Genomic DNA, 21762 nt, shown 5'->3' with positions numbered 1-21762 from the left:
AGGGAGGTGGTCTAATTATGTCGGAGTATTGGAGAGGCTGTGTCCCAGCATAAAGAACGAGCGTCCAGGAGTGGTCCATACCGAAGCTCTTGAAATTGAGAGACACTTAAATGTCATTTCCATGGAGTAAAATGAGAAATGATGACAATGCATATCTTTTACAAGTCATATTACATTTACACGGACAAAAAAGGGGACCTAAACTGAAAGACAAGGTTAAACTAAAAGATGGGGGCATAAATTAGAAAACGGCAAGTGTCAGTTCAGATGCTTACTAATTCTCGATGTTACATATGCATGCGATTGGTTTGCGCGCTAGCGCAGCGTAATGACCCAGGAGTCACCAATGCGGTCGCTGTGAGTTCAAGTCCAGTTCACGCTGGCTTCTTCTCTGGCCGTACGTGGGAAGGTCTGTCAGCAACGGTCTCCACCCACCATAATGCTGGCCGCCGTCGTATAAGTGAAATATTCTTGAGTACGGTGTAAAACACCAATCAAATAAATAAATAAATAAGTACAGGTGCATGCGGCTTTGCTTTATGTGAATCAAATGTGGAACTGTGGCTAATACGGGAAAAGTTATACGTGCGGGTACAACATATGGCCGTCTCTGTTTCAAGCGCGGCGAAAAATGTTACATTTTGGGGGAGAAGCCCAGCAGAAAAGATGGGAGACAAGAGGTCGTTTATAGCCACGGATACTCTTTAACACCTCGGGGCATAGGATGCATTCTAAGTCGTTCAGTGCGGGCCTCCGTGGCTCAGTTGGTTAGGGCGTTAGCGCAGCGTAATGAGCCGGGAGTCTCTCACCAATGCGCTCGCTCTGAGTTCAGCTCATGCTGGCTTCCTCTCCGGCCGTACGTGGGAAGGTCTGCAGCAACCTGCGGATGGTCGCAGGTTTCCCCCGGGCTCTGCCCGGTTTCCCCCCGCCATTATGCTGGCCGTCGCCGTATACGTGAAATATTCTTGAGTACGGCGTAAAACACCAATCAAGTAAGTAAACTCGTTCAGTAAAATGAAAAATCGCATATGCACCTGGCCCCCAATACACAAGTACATGAAGATTTTACCAAGCCGAAATTATTGACCCACTGCATGACTTGTTTCATCTTTATCTGAGCATCCCTTGTTTTTTTTTTTAGGAATTGTTCAAGGCCCCAGGGGCGAGGATCCCACGCCGCCGAAGCTCTGGAACCCGAAATGGCCTGAGAGGCACTCCGTGGAGTAAAATGATGACAGTGCATAGGCCTATCTATTGCAAGTCATAATACATTTAAAGCTGTGGTTACACTGATGAAAAATCGGCAGTTTCCGTTCTGCGTTTTTACAGATAAAAAGGTGACCTAATCCATAAGATGGTTCCATTTAGAACGTCTTTCTCAAATCCGTCAATTTTGGTGGCCTAAGTTAGAACGGCTGGGTTTTGTCAACCGTTTTCATCTATGTAAATACAAAACGGCAGGTGTTTGTTCAGACGCTTACTAATTCCCGATGTTATAAGTGAATGCGAGTTTGCTATATGTGAATCAAACGTCAGCTTTACTGATCGACGTGTAAACGCATGTAACTGAGGCTTACACGGGAATAGTTTCCGAAACACGAGCTGTAAGTACCGATGCCACATGTGACCGTCTCTGTTCCAAGTTTAATCTTTAATCCCTCGTGGCCCAGGATACCTTCTAATCCGTTCAGTAAAATAAGAAATCGCATATGCATTAATCCCACAATGTACTCGTATATACAGACGAGATTTCCAAAACTGAAATCATTTTGCCTACTGCAGGACTCCTTGCTACATCCCTTATTTTTTCTAATTGTTCGAGGTTCATTGATTGGGTGGAAGGCAAAGATACCTTGGCCCGTCTTCCACTTTAATTATTTAGAGGCCATACTCCCACCACACGCTTTCCACTATTACCAGACAATAAACAATTCTTAAGTACTGTATTTATTTATGTATTTCATTATTTACCTCGTACTCAAGAATATTTCGCTTATACAACAGCCAGCATTATGATGGGGGAAAACCATGCAGAGCCCGGAAGTAGAGGAAGGTAGCAAGAACTGGACTTGAACAGCGACCAATTCTTTCTCCGTGCTGGCGTGCTGACCGCCTCGGCCACGGACGCATCCCTGAACCATGGTAAACCCTCATGCATATCAGCATGAGGTGAACATCACTAAATCACTCAGACCTACATATTCTATCATTGTGCTAAAAAACGATTTCATCTTTCATTGTGTGTTAAAGTCGTCTCTTCTTAGCTATTTTTAATATGTACGCCCTCATGAACAGGCTACGTATTGATTTATTCATTTATTTGCGTGGTTCCAGCCTGAATAGTAGGGTGCCTTTTGTGAATTTATGGTGATCCAAGTCTAAGCTGAAAAGTGGGTTGCATTTTGTGGATTAATGCATGGTGACCCGGGTTCAAGCTGAAATGACCAGTTTCCGTAACAAAACGTCATGACATACAGAGGAATAAACAATATATCCAACACAGCTTAGGCCTGAATTGCTTGTGCTGCATTGCCTTGAAATTGCCTCTCCACCCCACTGATGTGTGATTTACATATATTTTAACATGTTCACATGTATATATCAGAAGAGAACTCACAGACGGATTAAAGCTGAATGGCATCCCTCCATATTATTCTCACATTGGTGTTTTGTTAAGAGTTTAAGTTGGATTTTTGAGTTCAATCCACATTTAAATTTACATCACTACATGCGCAATCTGTACCCAGGCCTTTTCCGAAGGTAAAAAAATAATCAAATTAGTTAATATTCGATCGCGTCATTACCAAATATTAGTTTGGCAGTTTATATAAAGGCATAATGGGACATTCACTGAATGCATGCATGGTGCGTTATACTTGGTGTCGGCATTGGGGCAGGCATTCTACATGGAGACACCGTCATCTTGAGATGACTTTAACGTTGAAAGCAGCCTTTATATACAAAACCCAACCAAGCAAGCAACTACATAACAGACACAGATTTGCTTCTGCCAAGAGACAATTTCTTACAAGTCAACACGTCAAACCGAACTTTTTCTGAACGCGTGTTAGGCATAAATTGTATTTCATAAAATGTCAAACAAAAAAATAGCACTGCTGTGTGAATCATATACTTAGAAAGGATTCCAATTATTCCTTCTGCAGACTTTAAATGCGAACCAAAAAAACTACAACTTGCCCCTAGCTGTAAATCAGTTCCTTTCAAAGGTCTTAACGCAACTGACAATAGCTTACATAACATTAATTTACTGGCCAAATTATTGCAGAAGACTTTTTCCCTGTGGCATATAAAGCATAATTCTGACATGACGAAACACATGTGAAGTCGGTCAACTTACGAATGTTTCATTCAAAAAGAAAATCAGTTCATCAACGAGCAGCAAATGGCTTCCTGTATTTCAGGTTGATGAAGGAAGATTGTGCGCGCTTCTCCAGTTGGGCCAAATCACTAACGGCTGGCGCCAAAAACTCAACGTGACCTTTATACAAGCTGCCGCCTACTTTCCGCTTCTCCCCGTACACCACCTTGCCGTCAAACTCATTGACTGGAACCTTCATATCTGGTGCAACCTTATCGATAGTGATGTCAAGATGGTCTTGGATTTCATTGAGCAACTGTGGCTCGTTGTACCAGATACAACATCCTCCGTAATCTGTCAAGTCCGTGTTGTAGCATCCTCTGCCTCGGTTGTTGCAGTTGGAGTGATACCAAACCTTTTCCTTCACGCTGGCCACCAGTGAGATTGCCAAACCCATCCTCTCAGCTCGGCCAACGCGACCAATGCGATGGATGTAGTTCTGTTTTTCGTCTGGCAGGGTGACGTTGATTACATTGGGGAGGCCTGTAATATCGATGCCGCGGGCAGCCACATCAGTGCAAATCAAAAAACGAACTTTGCCGTCCTTAAATTTTTGAAGATTGGCTTTACGTTCCTGAGGTTTGCGATCACCGTGGAGGCAAACGCAGGTATAGTTACTCTTGTTCCTTTCCACCATATACTTCTCCAAGTTGTCACAATCAAGCTTTGTCCGGCAAAATATGAGGGCTTTCTCCATTTTGTGTTCATCTATGGCCTTCAGAGTGTACTCTCCCTTGAGGATCTTCACAGCTTCTGACAGGGTTTCCGCATGGTTAGAACCTGGCTGTAGCCTGTCCTTCAGATGAACTCCATCCGTTGTCACGTGTTGCCTCAGATTCATCCAGGATGTATCCTCTTTGGGTTCCACCATGCAAACAACGTGATGCACCGTCTCGGGCACCGCATCCTGACCTTTCAGGTCAATCCACGTGGGGAAGTACATTAGTCGCTCAGCCATCTTCTTCACGTCAAAGGAGTGCAGCGTGGCACTGCAGACAATCATCTGAAGCCTCTTACCGTCGTTGGTAACTTTAGGGATCTGTTTGTGCAGGCGATCTATCAACGGGCTGTAGCCCTGCTGTAACAGTCCATCAGCCTCGTCCAGAACGAAAAATCGGACCTGATGTAGCGCTAGCTGACCTGTAGAGATAAGATCTTCCAGACGACCTGGAGTGCCCACTACGATGTCCACACCTTTCATCAAGGCGTCTGTCTGCTCTCTGGAACTCACACCTCCAATGATCAGTAATTCACTCACTGTTGGGTTTGTGACGTGTGTTTTGAACTTCTGTAACTGGGTCAGGGTTTGCTCGGCAAGTTCTCTTGAAGGTTCTATGATAATAGCCTGAGGGGCATTAGGTGCCGGTTTAGAATTCGCAGCAGAGGATCCAGAACCAACGATTCTGGAATCCACCACGCAACTGGGGTTTGCCTTGGACAATCCGATATAGCCCCCTGTAGGTGGATACTTGAAGGGACTGTCTCCAAAGTTAAACTTCATTTCAGCATTCTTAAGCACCACAGCGGCATAGAACTTTTCATTTCTCAATTGCGCCGGTATTGTGTACGCATTTCCCAGGTCAACTCCATTCTTGGACCATTTGATCATGCCGTTATCAAGGTCAAGGTAACATCCCATTACATCATTCATTCCAAAAGGTTCGCCATAAGAATCAAACTGCTTTCCATGAGACTTCTTACCAGTTCCACCAAATCCCCACCCAAATTTATCAATTCCTAGATTCAGAGTAGCTTTATCAGTGGACCATCCCAGCCTGCACAGTCCTTCGTCTGTGACAGTAGCTTCATAGAAATACTTCCCCTCTCCGACAACCGCTTTGTTGCTTCTTGTTCCATGCCAGTCACCTGCATCCCGAGCTTGACAAAGAAGCCCTTCTGGATCAATGGCCAATGCATCTCCTCGATCATACACACTCATCTTCCACTTGGCACTGGTAGTGGCTCTCTGGGATATCTTCCCACCTTTACCTTCTCTAATATCCCTCAGAGTTTCATGGACTATCTGGAGAATGGGAACACAGAACGCACCAGTTTTGCCACTTCCCGTTTCTGCTGCCATTAAGACATCTCCGCCACCCAGGATCATAGGAATGGCCTCGGCCTGAACATCTGTTGGCAACAACCAGCCCATTTCTTCTAAAGCTTTGCCTGTGAAATAAATGGAAATGCAGTCAGCAGAATATATATATATATATGTGTGTGTGTGTGTGTGTGTGTGTGTGTGTATGTGTATGTATATCATGATTTATAAATCATTTGATTATAATGCTTTTTTTGCCACTGGTGCATCCTGTTACCATGAACAGAAGTTCCCTAGTGCAAATGACGACACTACTTTAAGTGTTTATGTCAGCAGAGCGAGTAAGATTTCAGTTTCTTTCAAGTTACAATGGTCATGATTAGGGAGCAGGCTTCCCCAGTGTATCTCCTTCATGTGAAGCACAGATTAAAGCATACCCATGCTAAATTGAAAAGTGCAGGAACGAATATTCAGCATTGAACTTTGTAGCATTTTGGCCTTTTGACTACGTTCCCTTTTTTTAGGATGCACTTGCAAGCGCATAGTAATGGCTTGCTGACATTCACCCCTGAAGGACACTCAGTAAAATTTCGGAAACAAGCGATTAGTATCAACCTTCTCAGCCTTTCAAGTTACTCCTTTAATACAAAGCGTATGATCTTAGACCACCACACTGTTAAAATTCTAACCTGTCGATCATCCCAAAAGTATATACAGTCAAACCTGTACCTTCGGCTACCTGTAATCAGCATCCACCTGCCGTAAGTGGCCACTCTCTGCCGCGACCAAACAATTTTCCATGTTAAACGACCTGTAATATGCAGGCACCTGTCCAACACGTCCAGTGGCCAACATATTTTGCCACCAAATTCCATATCAGCCTGTCCTGGGCGTCCGAGATTTTCAACAGTAAGCCTTTTGATAACTGCCACATCGGACATTCAAAAATTTCAAAATGGTGACCATCCGACTTCAATAGTTTTTGTAGTGATTAAAAGTTACAACCTGCCACTTTGTGATGAGAAATGAAGTGTGAACATTATTGGTCAATAGCAGTGAACTCTACTGTTCTTCAATCAGGCCTAGCTGGCTATTGTCCGGACACCCCTACACTGTGGCACTGGATTAGCTCCATGCTGAGGTCTGCGCTATGAATGTCATAAACAGCGGGCAGACTCGGATATAATCGGATATAATCTGACCTCCTGTGGTTCCTCCCATGAATGGTCTCTTTGACAAATTATCTGGCTTGCTTGGCCATTATCTTTGCAGGCAAATGGTGCTGTGTTTTCATTGCATGTGTTTTCATTGCAAATACTGCATGTACCGAACACATGGAGAAATTGATCTTCCTTCACGTGTACATGTTGTTGTTGTTGTTTCACCGGTAATGGCAAATATGATTAAACATCTCAGCAGTCTGCCATTTACAGTCCAAAACTTTGTTAGAATAGTCATTTATAGCTACGTAGGCCAAACTAGCACATGGTTTTTTGGGGCTTGACAATGACGGGAAGAAAGTTCTCCTGTCATGCATGCCCTCACCTGAAACCCTTTCTGTAATTGGCTGTTAAATGTGTGAAATCCATTGGTCTACCCCACAAAACTTGAAATTATTGAGTTATTATTTTACTACAATTGTTATATTTCTATGATGTAGCTGACCAGATTAGTGCTTAAACAATTATGTATAAGATTATTATGTAGGCCTACATGTGTAGATTTCCCGAAACTTAATTCGTTCGTGATTTGGCTTGGTCTTCACAACCTGTCTTATGTGGCCAACTGTCATATGCGGCCACTTTTTACATGTCCCATCACTGGCCGCATACAACAGTTTTGACTGTATCCATCCATATTTCATCATGTTCAACCTCTTCGCTGATTTCAAGTTCCCAAAATGGCCTCTGTCATTGGTCTGTTATGATGTTAGATACATGATTATCCTTGTTACACAACCCCATGACTGCAAACGGTAGGAACACATGACCCAGGAACACAGGACGCTATCTTACTGAAACTCAAGCGAGTGAAGAAGATCAAATTGATGATGTATGAATGAATATTTACCTTTAGGGTGTTCGACAACTCAGGATTTTAACAGTCTAAGGGCCTAAGACACTAAACATTGTAAAGGAGTAACTGGACAGGCTGAGGAGTAAAAGTTAGTAATCGGCTGCTTTCCTCAGTTTTACTGAGTATCCTTCAGGGGTGAATGGCAGCAACCCGTGACTATGCGAGCGTCAGTGAAACATCCAAAAAACGAACATAGTCAAATGCTGATAGACCTGGGTGACTACGGTGCGTACGTTGCAGAATGCAGCAGTTGCGGCCAATATATATATGCAGTGTTAACAGATTCTTAGAATTCATTTCGCTTCAAGACCCAACATGAAACCTTGAACTCAGAAATGTAAATTTAATGTTTATACTTTATACGTCTCAGATTGCAAAATTTAATAACAGCCACGGACTTATTGGATACCCAATTGTCGTCATGTTTAATTCTGCGTTAAACCTCCACGACATTCACTTTTATCTATCACAAAACGACTGAGCCAAATTCCAACTAACAGAACTACATGTCAATGGTGACTAAACTGCTGTACCAATTTCTGGCATAACTCCCATCTCTTCAAAGGCCGTCATCCTCCTCCTTGTGCTGGCAAATATCAAGATTACGCCAGCTGATGAAAACGATGAAAACGTGTGTAATAATTCTCAGGTGAATAATACCCTATATCAAGCATTTGGTCTGCCCTTTTACCAACTATGTTCAAGCGCCATAACTTGAGACGATTAGGGTAAAATTTTATTAGGTATCACAAGGATGTCAATATCACTCCGCAATCATTTTCACATGTACTTTTGTTAATGCTTCAAAATGAACAATGATGTGAGAACAACCCGTCTGAAAAAGTAACTAGTTTTGCCATCAGACAGTTGTACTTCAATGAATGCATTACAATTTATCAGCTTTGCAGAGAACTAAATGACGGTGTTGTAATGTCCGGTTTAGATGTTGTGCGGCTTGCTCAAACATGTTTAGCTTGGAAACGTGCTTGATCGTGAACTTCTGAATCATTGATGTGACTGAGATAGAGTCTCAGAAATTCTCTCAGGTGATTTACAAGTGGTTTTAACGGTACCCTTTTGGTATTCTATTGTTTTATGCATCGATTTATCTTTACGGGCGGTAACAAATGTTTTTCTTTTCCCCTCTAAATCTAAGGGAACTCTGTGACGATGCCAAGTTGGCAAAGCATTAGAAATTATGAAGTACAGTAACACGTACTGAAGCAGCACTCTTGGTGATCATCACGTCTTGCTTTGTATTGCAGTTCACGGCATTTTCCATTAATCTCAATAGTGGCTCATATTTAAGCATACCAGGTGAAAAGCAGAGATTGCTCTGTCTTCAGGTTAGGCCAAAATTTTGTGCGGCCAAGGATGACTCAAACTAACTTCGGAGTGCTCTTCATTCAAATCAGATGCAGTTACCTGCCTTTGTCAAATTTGTTGAGATTGTCAGTACAGTGGGTCACTTTGAGCATCATAAAAAATCTTACCATCTCATGCCATCGGCTTCTCAGACCACTCTGACTGAACCTAAGTATACATTTATTGTAACATTCTCATCTGTAATGTAAAACTCTTGCTGAAATATGCTGAAATATTTTAGGAATTATAAATCATTTAAAAAAAAAAATCCACCTCATTGCTTTTTTGGTAATTCCTTCAAAGGTTAAATCTGTTGTAACAGTCAACTATGATAACTAAGACAACTAGGCCTACCCACAAACAATATGTACATGTAACCCCTGATGCAGACGACAATCACAACAATAGATGATGTGCTAAGATAGAGTAGGATTTTACGGATAGAACCTCATTAGTATAGTTATGCAGTCTGACTCAGTTATCTGATATTTTTGTTTGGCCTCAACATCCAATCTAAAACAGCAGTACATCATGTTGAAATCGTATAAGTGTTGATCTGTTCGTATGTCTTCCTGTATTGATCTTCAGGCTATATCTCCAGTAGCTTGGATATGGTGTTATAATTTTTGGTGGTTACATAAATGTACTTAGAGAGGTGGCGATGTGATTTGTATCACATTTATCCATTACCACTGTTAGAATGGTAACCAGGTTTGATTCTCTCAGTGTCCACTATAACTGTATAGGTCTGTGACTTAGTGTCTTGGAGGAAAACTCTACATTTAGTTGTTTTGCATGTGTAATTATTGTTTTTTTTTGGATGCACATATGGATATATTTGTTTGAGCATATATTGGACTCACCTGAACTTTTGTTCATGTCTGAAATAAATCAAGATCTTACTTGTATATCCTAGATACATGTAGGATGGATCATGCAACTCTAATGAGATTTATGACAATTCTTATATTTCAGACATAATGGCCAAGCACATCTCTCAGCAAACCTTTGACGATGTTGTCAAAGAAAATATGAAGGAGTTTGATATGGAAGTAGGAGAGGCTTTAGAGGATGCCATCAAACAGTTTGAGTCTCAGGTACATTCTAACCATTGGTACCCTATTGTTTCCTAAGTTTTTCACATTTTAAACAAATCCAGGATCTCAGAAAGTTTAAACTGTCAGATTTTAATGTTTATTAAATTGGAATTCATACTACACATGGGGTCTCCATGGTCGAGGGAGTTTTCATGTTAACCTTCCACCAAAGCTGTCGATATGATTTCAAGTTCACCTCATGCTGGCCTCCTCTGTAGTTGGGAAGGTCTGTCAGCAACCTTATGGAAGGTCATGGATTTCCCCCATGGTCTGCCCAGTTCCTCCCACCATAATGCTGGCCGCCCATTGTATTAGTGAAATAATTTGGAGTGCGTGTAAGACACCAATGAAATAAATAAATAAATCATACTACATATAACTATTCATAAGTTATACTGTGTTCCATTGTATTCCCTATCATACATGGGAAGGTCTGCCAGTAACCTGCAAATAGTCAGTCATGGGTTTATCCCAGACTCTGTTTAAATTCTTACCACCATAATGCTGGCTGCTGCCATATGAGTGAAATATTCTTCTCTTTCTTTAGTAAGGCATAAATTACCAATCAGATATAAAAGAAATATATTGTGATATGCTACTTGTTACATGTTTCTTTGTCTTTCTTTCTTTGTTTTTCTTTCTTTGTTATTTCTTTCTGTTTTTTTCAAACTTCAGTGTACAATTATAGCACTGATGATGCTCTGTTTTATTGTACCCAGAGGTTGCTCAGTACATGTACTTGTATGTAACTACAGGCCAATCACATAAAGAAATTAAACCAACTCTAGAACAGAATGTAGAGAGAGGCTATCTTACCATATTATAATTTATTTTATAATTCCCAGTTTCGTACGATACTCATTAGGAAGTAGAGTCTGTACTGTTTGTCACCCCTTAATTACATTTTATTATTTTATTTCAGGGTGTAAATCTGAGTAATATAGTGAAGGATGCAAGCTTGTATGTAGGTGGAACATTAAACGGACAGCCAGTGGAACATCCTGTCATTGTTACTTTAAAAAAACTGTCAAAGTTACTTGAAGGTGGAAAGGCAGATAATGCTGATGTTTGTGCATGTCTGAAAACATTTGAATCAGAATGTGATGTTGACTTGTCCAGGAGATGTCTAGCAGGGACCAACGGGGCTTACCCAGTTTTGTTTAAGGCTTGTGAAAAGTATCGCTCAGAGCCAGTTATGTTAAGACGGTGTTTAAGTGCACTTTGTGCATTATGTAATGGACAGCCAGATGTGTTGGATATCAGAGGTACAGTTCTCTTCACACAACTTCTGGACGAATACCGTAATGATGTGGAGACTCTGGAACCAACTGTGAAACTTATTCGTCTCTTTTGCATCAAACATGAGAACAACAGACAAGGGTTTGTGACGGAAAAGTTGATTACAAAATTGGTTTGTTTGATTGATGAATTCAAAGCAGCAGGCACTTTGGTGAAGGAAATCTGTTTTGCTTTAAGGGTGCTGACATTTGATGATGATATTCGCGTTCCATTTGGAAAGGGACATGAACATGCAAAAATGATAGTGGCAGAAGGAAATGCCCTGAAGACCATCTTAAATATATGTAACGGTAAGTTGTAGTAATGGAATGTGATATCCAGGGCTGTGAGTTCAAGTCCAGCCCATGCTCGCATCCTCTCCGTTCGACAATCGTACTTGGGAAGGTCTGCAGCAACCTGAGGATTGTTCTGGGTTTCCCCACACGCTCGAATATCAATATTTCCACTCTCCCTTTGGGCTCCTGAAAATAATGATCACCTCAATGAAATATCAGGCGTTGTACCCATGCAACATGCTGGTATAACTTATCGTATCTCTGTTGAATTTCATATTACAGATGTCCTTTAATCTGACACAGTATGGTACAAGTATTACACAAGTATTTGTCAGTCTGTCATGCAGTTACATTCAGCAGAACTACTTTTTTTCTCCTATAAAGACATCTGATTCTTAAAGGGAAATACTGTTGAAAGAAATTCAGGATTTTTTATTTGGTTCAGCTAAAAACAAAACTGAGTTGCATTTGACTCCTAGCTAAACCTTCTGGTCCTATATTTTCTGCAAAATGTTAATTAAGAAAATTGTGAAGGTAAATCCATCACTGGTCTAAACTGTTGGCCAGATGAGATAACATGCAAATGAGGCAGCGCGAAGAATTTTTCAGTGGAAGTGAACGTGTTTCTCAGTGGTGAAGGGCTTGTTGTCTGCCATGCCAGTGACATCATAGGGAGTGAAACAACAGTCAATATAGGACAACAAAAACTCTTGCTGATTAAATTTAATTACATATATAGTCATTAATTGCTAGATGGTTCTCCTAACAAGACATAAGGGGGCCTCAGTGGCAGAGGTGGTTAACATGCCAGCGCAGCGCAGTGACCCAGGAGCCTCTCACTCATAAACTTACTGTGAATTCAAGTCTTCCTCTCCAGCTGTACATGGGAATGTCTGTTGGCAACCTGCAAATGGTTGTGGATTTTCCCTGAACTCTGCCTGGTGTCCACCCACCATAATGTTGGCCGCTGTTGTATAAATGAAATATTCTTGAGTAGGGCGTAAAACCTCCAGTAAATAAATAAATAAATAAATAAATAAACCTTCACGTTATGTTGTCTTCCCCAGATTACACTCACGATGTGGGAGTGTTAGGTGAACTGTTCTCAACCCTGAGTAAACTTGCTGTCAGAGATGAGTTCTGTAAGGAGGTGATGGATCTGGGTGGGTTGAAACTCATTCTGCTAACACTCCAGGAGAATTTGAAGCATCAGGTCACTACTTTTTATTGCTTTTCTGTTCGAATTTTTTTTAATATCATTGATCTTTCTGGAATGTAATAACTGGTCATTGAATGAGCTGATTCAGCCTTTCAGGACTATTTTTCTCAGGTTTTGGCGAGGTAAATAGGGGGCTCTTACAAACTAACGCTTCTGCGATTTTATGGTACCTGCTAACCATGCCATTGAGCCGACAAATGTCACTAAAAGAGATGTATATTTAGCGTGCCTTTTAGCTGCATTCGTTTGCGAACTCCACCTTGCTGCGTCCAAACCTGTGTCGGCTTGCGAGACTCCTGAAATACTGATTCGGCTTATTACGAAAGATCATCCATTTATTTCATTGTGTGTAGATTGTAATTGATTTATTGTCTTATATAAGCAATGAAAATGGGCGTTAACATAGTGACACATTTCCACATGATTCAGTGCGCTCATGTTCACACTGGAGGCCTTTGTTTAGTGCTAATTTTGGTTTATTGTGATTGTACTTTATTGCTTGGCAGTCAGTGTTATGTTCCGTGTTCTTGGTATAGTAGTCAAGTGAGGTAGCACTATTTTATGCATGGCGTCAAAAAAATTGTGTTATAACTGAAAGTTGAAATCAGAAGCTTGCTTTTCCACATAATCCACATGTCCAAATATGGTTCTTTCCATGACTTCACAAGTTCACATTAACCGTGTTCACATCTTCACACATGTGGTACTTCACATCCACATGGTCCAGTGTGTCCTTACATGTATGTTCTCATTTTTCCACATAATGTTGTGAAGATAATGAATTCTTCTCTATTGTATGAATACATCTTGTTGACAGCAGTATGCATAATACCCCACTTACCTCTACTTTTGTGCAGGCCCTGTGTCGTCAAATTCTGAGCTTACTGAAGGCCTTGGCTGGTAATGACAACGTCAAGGTGGCCATCGTGGCAAACAACGAGGTGAGCCTGATCCTGGCGGCCATGACAACCCACCAGGCTAACCCTAGGGTGGCTGAGGCAGGATGTTCCCTGCTGGCGACTGTCGCACTACGTAACCCTGAGAGCTGCAAGAAGATAATAGAGTGTAACGGACACCAGGTGGTGCTTCAGGCCATGAAGATCCATGAGAAGGAGTCAGGGGTTCAGGTAAACCCATAGGGGTCATTTCCGTAGGGCAGCCAACCATTGGTTCAACTACAATGTTCAGCCACAGGCAAATCCAGTCCATAAACCCTTTATCAATCTCCTACATATATATGTATATAAGAAGTAAAGTTCCTAGGTACCGCCAGTATGGCTCATAAAGCCCGCCAAATTTTTCATATATTTGAATGCCTTTCAGCACTCCCCTTTGAAAATGATATTGAAGAATGTTGTTAGTATAGCGAATCTGAACCCTTCAGGGTATTATTCACATCATTTTTTTGTGTTTCACAGAAACAAGCATGCATGGCTTTGAGGAACATGGTGGCAAGAATCAGAGAAAATTCCGAACTCCTGTTGGAACTAGGTGCAGAAGCACTGATAAACAAGGCTCGAATTAGTCACAAAGATTGTGATGATGAGGCTAAAGCTGCTCTCAGAGATTTGGGCTGTAAAGTAGAGCTAAAGGAGTTGTGGACAGGTGAGAAGGGGACTCTACAGCAGTGATGGGAACTGAGTTGTGTGGGACAGATAGGGTAGAGGACTGATGATCTAGTACACCAGCATGTGAGAGAAGGTCATGATGGATGGGCAAAATACATCAGGGATGAGTAAAGTACATGAGTGTGCATCAACAAAACTGATGACAGAAGTACTAGATGAGGAAAATGAATATCATGATAGAGCACTGGGGACACTTTTACAAAAGTTGGAAAATAAATTTTCACATATATGTATGTATGTATATTTTTCAGAAATAACACCCTCTACAGTGTAGGCTATAAAGCCATAGTTTGATTTTCAAAGTTTTGTGAAAGTGGGCAGTAGTGGGCCCCAAAGGGAAATTAAAGAACGGTTACTGCACGGATGGGAAAGTGAAGAGCAATGATGGGGATTGGTGCTGCATGGATGTGAAAGCGAAGAGCATTGATGGGGATTGGTGCTGCATTGATGGGAAAGTGAAGAGCAGTGATGGGGATTGGAGCTTCAGGGATGTGAAAGTGAAGAGCAGTGATGGGGATTGGTGCTGCATGGATGTGAAAGTGAAGAGCAATGATGGGGATTGGAGCTGCATAGATGTGAAAGTGAAGAGCAGTGATGGGCATTGGAGCTTCAGGGATGGGAAAGCAAAAAGCAGTGATGGGGATTGATGCTGCATGGATGTGAAAGTGAAGAGCAGTGATGGGGATTGGAGCTGCAGGGATGTGAAAGGGAAGAGCAGTGATGGGCATTGGAGCTGCAGAGATGTGAAAGGCAAGAGCAGTGATGGGGATTGGTGCTGCATGGATGGGAAAGTGAAGAGCAGTGATGGGCATTGGTGCTGCAGGGATGTGAAAGTGAAGAGCGTGATGGGGATTGGAGCTGCATTGATGGGAAAGTGAAGAGAAGTGGTGGAGATTAGAGCTACAGGGATGGGTAAATGAAGAGCAGTGATCGGGATTGGTGCTGCATAGATGGAAAAGTGAAGAGCAGTGATGGGGATTGGTGCTGCATGGATGTGAAAGTGAAGAGCAGTGATGGGGATTGGTGCTGCATGGATGGGAAAGTGAAGAGCAGTGATGGGGATTGGTGCTGCATGGATGTGAAAGTGAAGAGCGTGATTGGGATTGGTGCTGCATGGATGGGAAAGTGAAGAGCAGTGATGGGGATTGGTGCTGCATGGATGTGAAAGTGAAGAGCAGTGATGGGGATTGGTGCTGCATGGATGTGAAAGTGAAGAGCGTGATTGGGATTGGTGCTGCATGGATGGGAAAGTGAAGAGCAGTGATGGGGATTGGTGCTGCATGGATGTGAAAGTGAAGAGCAGTGATGGGGATTGGTGCTGCATGGATGTGAAAGTGAAGAGCATGATTGGGATTGGTGCTGCATGGATGGGAAAGTGAAGAGCAGTGATGGGCATTGGTGCTGCAGGGATGTGAAAGTGAAGAGCAGTGATGGGGATTGGCACTGCAAGGATGGGAAAATAAAGAGAAGTGGTGGAGATTAGAGCTACAGGGATGGGTAAATGAAGAGCAGTGATCGGGATTGGTGCTGTAAGGATGGGAAAGAGAAGTGTGTGGATTAGAGCTGCAGGGATGGGAAAAGTGAAGAGCAGTCATGGGAACTGGTGCTGCAGGGATGAGGATTGGAGCTGTAGGGTTGGGAGAGAAAGAATTGAGTGAGGCAGATTGATTCAGGACTGTTGAGAAGTGAAGAATACTGACAGGGAAGTAGAGAATGAACGGCAAACAGAACAGATTCAGGAAATATAATGCCAATAGAATGTGATGAGAATGTAGGTGGAAATGGACCAAACGTTAAGGGGAAAACTATAACATGGGTATTGACAAGTGAAGCATTGGTGGAAATTTCAGGTTCCATAAATCATGTGGAGTTTAGCTGAAAATTTCATGCAGTAAAGCTTTGCAGATTTGAGTTGCCGAATGATATGACAGGGGAGAGTGATCAGTCCCCAGTTGTGCAATAATCCCCAGTGATGGTCTGCCTGCTGGCCCTTGCCACATGGGTTAGACTCCCCAGGCATGAACTGAAAGAAAAGTGATTATACACCCATTAGTTCATCTAGACTCTCATCAAAACGTTGTTGGTTGCGCGTAGCAAGCCAGTGATTTGTTCTCAAGTTTGGGTCTTAAGAGAAACTTCATAAAGGCTTAGGTTGCTAATCCACACTCTGTGGGGGTCAACCACAGTAATTGACAGTGAAACTTAAAGATTTCCACACCAGTCACACCTTTGTTTTTCCTCATGAATTACAGTGAATAAAGTGAACAAACCTTTATATTCCAAAAAAAGTCCACGCTAAACAGGCTACTTGACGTATTACTTCTCGGATTGACAGGCTAAATTTTCGGGTTACATTTGCTGACTTCAATTAAATTTATTTATTTATTTGATTCATGTTTTACGCCATACTCAAGAATATTTCACTTATACGATGGCAGCCAGCATTATGGTAGGAGGAAGCCGGGCACAACCCGGAGAAATCCCACGACCATCTGCAGGTTGCTGACAGAACCTCGGTTAAATAGGTGAATGCTTAATTGTTCAGATTACATGGAGGTAGTTAAAACTGTAAAGTATGAAAGAGAAAGGGAGTATTCGGTGTGGTAATCGGGGATTGGGGAACAGTACAGTGCCATAAGAATGGAAAAACAAAACAGAACAGGTATGTTTGCTCAGGTAAAATAGCAGTACTGTGACAAACCATTGTGTGAAAAATAGTGTGGCATACAGATGTTGTAAACAGCCGTGGTAATAATGTCACGCTTAAAGGCTCTAGTCATATGTATTGAAGTAAACTCTAGAGACCAGTATTTGTGTTGTGGATTTGACAAAAGTCAAAGAAAGGAATGTTTGAATATATTCTTCCATTGAAATCTTCCCTCAGCCTGGTGAATGTAAAGTGTTGTTACACTTTAAAACTGAAATGAAGTATTTTCTCATATTAGTGGTGTTTAAGTTGTTGAAGTAGAAATTTGCAAATTATGTTTAATTGTTAATTTATTAATGTTTCCAAGTTTTACATTTGGTGCTAAGTGTTTGGCAGTGTCATGAAACACCACGTGTAAAAAATTAGCATACACTGTACTGAAGGTGTTGGTATTCTTAAAAAAAAAGTAAATGGTCAATTTTTATAACTTGTAGATCTAGGCAGGTATACATATAACAGGTACAAGTATTTAAGTCTTGCACCTGTTGACTTAAAATTATTTATTGTTCAGTGTACTTTTGTTATTAGAATGTGTGATGGGTGGTGGTTTACTCTGGAGACTCAGGTTTCCTCAACCTGTGAACCTTCCCAACATCTGATAGTACAAGTGAAAAATTATTGAAGTAAAATTGCCTGTCAATATGCAAAAAAGTGGAGGAATTAGGGTATAGCCAGATGGGAATCCGCAGGTTGCTGTAAAAATATAACATTAGGGTGATGGCATGTATTTCCATTTGCATTATATGTAGAGAATTTGATATTTGCACAATAATGGGATTATTCTTCACGATATTTTATATGTAGCAAATTTACTTGTCCTACAGAAATTTTTCATCATCTTTTCTGTTGAAAATAAGTATTTCATTGTTATGTATTATTGATTATATCATTCTAAGTGTTTTTTTGTGTTGTGTGTTGTATGTTTAAAAGTACATGTAAGTGTAACATCAAATGTTGGATGTGCCTGTGCTAAGCTATGCCTGTGACTTTCTGGCTATGAGATGGGCATGTGACTCGCTGTATTGAGAATTCACTGCTCCCACAACGGAGAACCACCTTGTAATCTGATTACCTCAGAAGTGTTTCTCAGATTTTGTCCTAGCTGCCAAATTCGTATTTTGTATATATATTCTTCTTCTCTTTTTTTTCAGTACATTTTTGGCATTTTTACATTCCAATCAGTTGCTTTAATGTACCCATTGTGTACCCATAATAATAAAGCTTTGCCCTGGAGATTTGTCACTGCCATTTGTATAACAGTAGTATGTAACGTCAACACGAGCAATGGCAAGTTGTAGTAGTGTACACGTACATATATTAGTATTTTCTTTTTATTTCCATTTTCAACTTTCTACATCTATTGATATTTCAGTGTGTTGTTTAATTTCAACTTATACATGGTCACTTAAATATATGTTACATTATTAAATTATCCATGCAGAGTTCCAGTGCACGTTTTCTTACCTGTACTTCTGTCCGCAATAAAAGTGTTGAACTGTGTTACGAAAACATTGCAATGCGTTAATTCCCCTGGAATGTTATATGGACATGTTGACATCTAGCATGACATAATTAATAACTGACCCATTTGAAACTAGTCTTCTGAAGTATGTGGGCAGCTATGATTTATTTATTTATTTGATTGATGTTTTACGCCGTACTCAAGAATATTTCAGTTATACGACGGCGGCCTACATTATGGTGGGAGGAAACTGGGCAGGGCCCAGGGGAAACCCACGACCATCCACATGTTGCTGACAGACCTTCCCATGTACGGCCAGAGAGGAAACCAGCATGAGCTGGACTTGAACTCACCACGACCGCATTGGTGAGGGGCTCCTGGGTCATTATGCTGTGCTAGCGCGCTAACCAACTGAGCCACGGAGGCCCAAGCAACAGTGATGTTTTTATGTACAATGAAGGCTAACCCTATGTAATGGGCCTCTCTGTCTTGTAACAAAATAATACATAACATAATTTAAAGTTTAAATATAGAATGTAGGCCATTTGACATGGCACTTTCATAACGACTAGCTACAACACAAAAAAGCTCCGAGTTCAAACCCAATATTGGTCATTGCCTGATAATATTCAAAACATCTTTGTAGTTAACTTCCCTGGCTTGGCACTCAGCATACAAAAGGACTAATCACTATACTATGGCTGGCATGACTCGGTGGTGCATTATTGTCTGGTGACTTAACCGTAGTAATCCAGTGAAGTAGTACTATTATTATGTCAGCATGGAGAGCAGCCTGCTAAAGGAGACTGTTGTGATAATATTAATGATGTCATAAAACCTGAAAAACAAAATTGACAGTCACAAGCCTATTTTTGAGGTAAACTTCTCAGATTATCAAACTGTAGCTTTCTGTTGAAACCAGTGTTATAATATATAGGGTACACTGAATGTCACAACTGAAACTGGTATTTGCACGCAAGGTTGTTATTGGTCAAATGGTATTGCATTTACATGTACTTGGGTTCCATAAGACAAGATACACTTGTCTACAGAGGCATAGTGGATAGAGCATCTGCTTGAAAGCGGCATAAATCCCGAGTCGGGTCATACCAACACTTCAAGTAGTACGACCCAGCTTGGCTCTCAGGCCAACTACCGATGTACTGGTCAGCCCAGTGTCAGTACAATGTGACTGGTGGGAAGTCATGCTCTCTGTTTTCAGCATGGCATCCCTGTGATGCAACACTCTATCAATAATAATGGGTCCTGTCTGCTACAGAGACACACCTTTGTGATATAAAGGATACATTGTTGACAGCGGCATTTAACCCCAATCAAACCAACTTGAGCAATCATGGGCCTACAAGTGCAATGCTCCACTGACCAAGACTGAAGACACAACATGACCCCCAGCAGAGTCACAGGATGAAAACATCTTCTCCAAGGCTTATGGGAAAGATTTAGCTCAAGAACAGATGCAAGCCACTGACCTACAGGGCTAGTTGCCATGCCAGAAACATTGGTATAATTGATGACTTCCTATCCAGACTCAAAATGTCACTGCATCACAGCTTATTATCATCACTGCATGTGTAGAGATGGTACGCATACACACTGTATTCATATTGATATCAACAATACCGGTACTGTATGATAATCATAAATGGGTCTTTATTTCTAGCTTCATCTACATCGTGATATGAATGTTGATTGTCATGGCAACAGTCTACATGGATGGCAGTAAACATAACAAATATCTATGTAAATACACTCAAAACAAGCATTTAAGAAAATAAGGGTCAACTCAAACACATTTGAAGAATAGATGAATTTACTAAAATTACATTAATATCGTCTCTAATTTAAGATTGTAGTTTCTATTTCTGAAAAATGCAGTTAGTATGACAAATGTGCCTACCACATAATGAAGGTCAGTTTATGGTAAGTAAAGATATTTAAATATGGATACAACAAGTGCAGTGCTTAAGGGAAAAAAAAACATCAGTCTCCAATAGCTTGGATTTCATCAGTGATGACTAAAAAATGACATACAGTGTATAGGAAAAACAAGTATGTTCAATATAAAATACATCTCATGTCTTCAGATTACATATAATAAAACATAGGATAACTTTCACAACAAAAAAATTTTTATCTATGTTCTCCAGGATATGGAGCTTAATGCCAATATTTTCTTTCAGCAAAATCTTTTTCAATGCATGGTAATGGCAGAGGTTATTAGCGGTAACAGCCTGAGGTTTAGTTCACTACTTCAACGAAATTCATTACATCAAATAATTATGGCCTGAAACTTGCGATCCATTTAAAACAAAGTAACAAGACAAGTCCATCATTACTTCATCTCGTGCTGTCACCTAGCACCAGAACATTTCATGGTATGACAGCTGGCATTCTACTAAAAAGGCATTCTTTTCTTTGAAAAGAAAATGTCAAGATCCAGTCTAGTCACCAGTTTATACTGCCCAAATCCACAGCTAACACATACACATATAGTACAAATCAAAAGGAAATCCCAGTGTACATCAGCTAGGTTAGATGTGTCCATGCCCACAGCAGCTGACAATGAAATGCCAAAATCCAATCACGTCACCAGCTTACATGTGTCTAAACCTACTGATAAATATATATACAGTTAAAATGGAAAAGAAAATAAATCACCCATTTGCATCAGTCATATCCAGAACAGTTAGTAAATAAATCACTAGTTTACATCAGTTATGCAAATGAGTTGTGTAGTAATGATGCAGTCAGTTAGACAATAAGTCATCAGTTTACACTGGGCTAGAGGTCTATCTTACTCCCAGGGTTATGTCAGCCATGTACATATGTACATGTAGTACTTCCCCATGTACATACAGTCAATCAAAAAATGTGTCACCAGCTCATCTGCAAAACCCAGTACTGCTACATACAATTGTGAAAGTTACAAGTTTACATGAACTATGCACATATCAAGCTGTGGTACAAACATACAACTGAAAACAAAGTCACGTGTTTATATACAAAGTTATCTGACCGACTGATAGTTGTATGGATATTCATATACAGTTATCCTATTGTTTTTTTTTCTCATCCTTCAAATACGTTTAACAATAACACAGATAAGCAAGTGTACACGGGAACTTTATAAACATGGATTTCAATGTCATCATCAGTGATCGTGGACTGATCATTTTAGAGCACACTTCAGGTT

At 40.8% G+C, this 21762-nt stretch overlaps 2 protein-coding genes across 3 annotated transcripts; one reads left to right on the top strand and one right to left on the bottom strand.

The window, feature by feature from the left end:
- Positions 1 to 2378: 2378 nt before the first annotated feature.
- Positions 2379 to 8114, bottom strand: LOC135473898 (ATP-dependent RNA helicase DDX1-like). Its single transcript, XM_064753833.1, has 2 exons — positions 8030 to 8114; positions 2379 to 5548 (listed from the first exon to the last, which is right to left on the bottom strand). The coding sequence occupies exons 1-2, from the start codon at positions 8067 to 8069 to the stop codon at positions 3390 to 3392; spliced, it is 2199 nt and encodes a 732-aa protein (XP_064609903.1). The 5' UTR covers positions 8070 to 8114; the 3' UTR covers positions 2379 to 3389.
- A 343-nt stretch (positions 8115 to 8457) lies between these two features.
- LOC135472656 (armadillo repeat-containing protein 6-like) lies at positions 8458 to 18564 on the top strand. 2 transcript variants are annotated; one of them, XR_010444543.1, is made up of 7 exons: positions 8458 to 8542; positions 9837 to 9958; positions 10881 to 11547; positions 12600 to 12745; positions 13609 to 13878; positions 14170 to 15720; positions 15847 to 18564. XR_010444543.1 is itself a non-coding variant. In XM_064752260.1 (6 exons), exons 2-6 carry the CDS (start codon positions 9842 to 9844, stop codon positions 14380 to 14382), a joined length of 1413 nt encoding a protein of 470 aa, XP_064608330.1. In that variant the 5' UTR covers positions 8458 to 8542; positions 9837 to 9841; the 3' UTR covers positions 14383 to 18564. The 2 variants fall into 2 exon arrangements, 1 of the variants encoding a protein (XP_064608330.1); XM_064752260.1 differs by having other exon boundaries at positions 14170 to 18564.
- Positions 18565 to 21762: the final 3198 nt, after the last annotated feature.

The sequence above is a fragment of the Liolophura sinensis genome, chromosome 8 (assembly GCF_032854445.1).
Source record: "Liolophura sinensis isolate JHLJ2023 chromosome 8, CUHK_Ljap_v2, whole genome shotgun sequence".
Classification (NCBI taxonomy): Eukaryota; Metazoa; Mollusca; class Polyplacophora; order Chitonida; family Chitonidae; genus Liolophura; species Liolophura sinensis.
The sequence above is the reverse complement of the archived record's forward strand: the minus strand, read 5'-3'. Positions and strand labels throughout refer to the sequence as shown.

What these genes read in the sequence shown, in the direction of transcription:
- LOC135473898 (XM_064753833.1), bottom strand. Translation starts at nt 8,069, where the DNA reads ATGACGGCCTTTGAAGAGATGGGAGTTATGCCAGAAATTG. An exon ending in GGGAGTTATGCCAGAAATTG is followed by an intron (nt 5,549 to 8,029) that starts GTACAGCAGTTT and finishes TTTATTTCACAG; the next exon opens with GCAAAGCTTTAGAAGAAATG.
- LOC135472656 (XM_064752260.1), top strand. Translation starts at nt 9,842, where the DNA reads ATGGCCAAGCACATCTCTCAGCAAACCTTTGACGATGTTGTCAAAGAA. An exon ending in CATCTTAAATATATGTAACG is followed by an intron (nt 11,548 to 12,599) that starts GTAAGTTGTAGT and finishes TGTCTTCCCCAG; the next exon opens with ATTACACTCACGATGTGGGA. An exon ending in AGAAGGAGTCAGGGGTTCAG is followed by an intron (nt 13,879 to 14,169) that starts GTAAACCCATAG and finishes TGTGTTTCACAG; the next exon opens with AAACAAGCATGCATGGCTTT.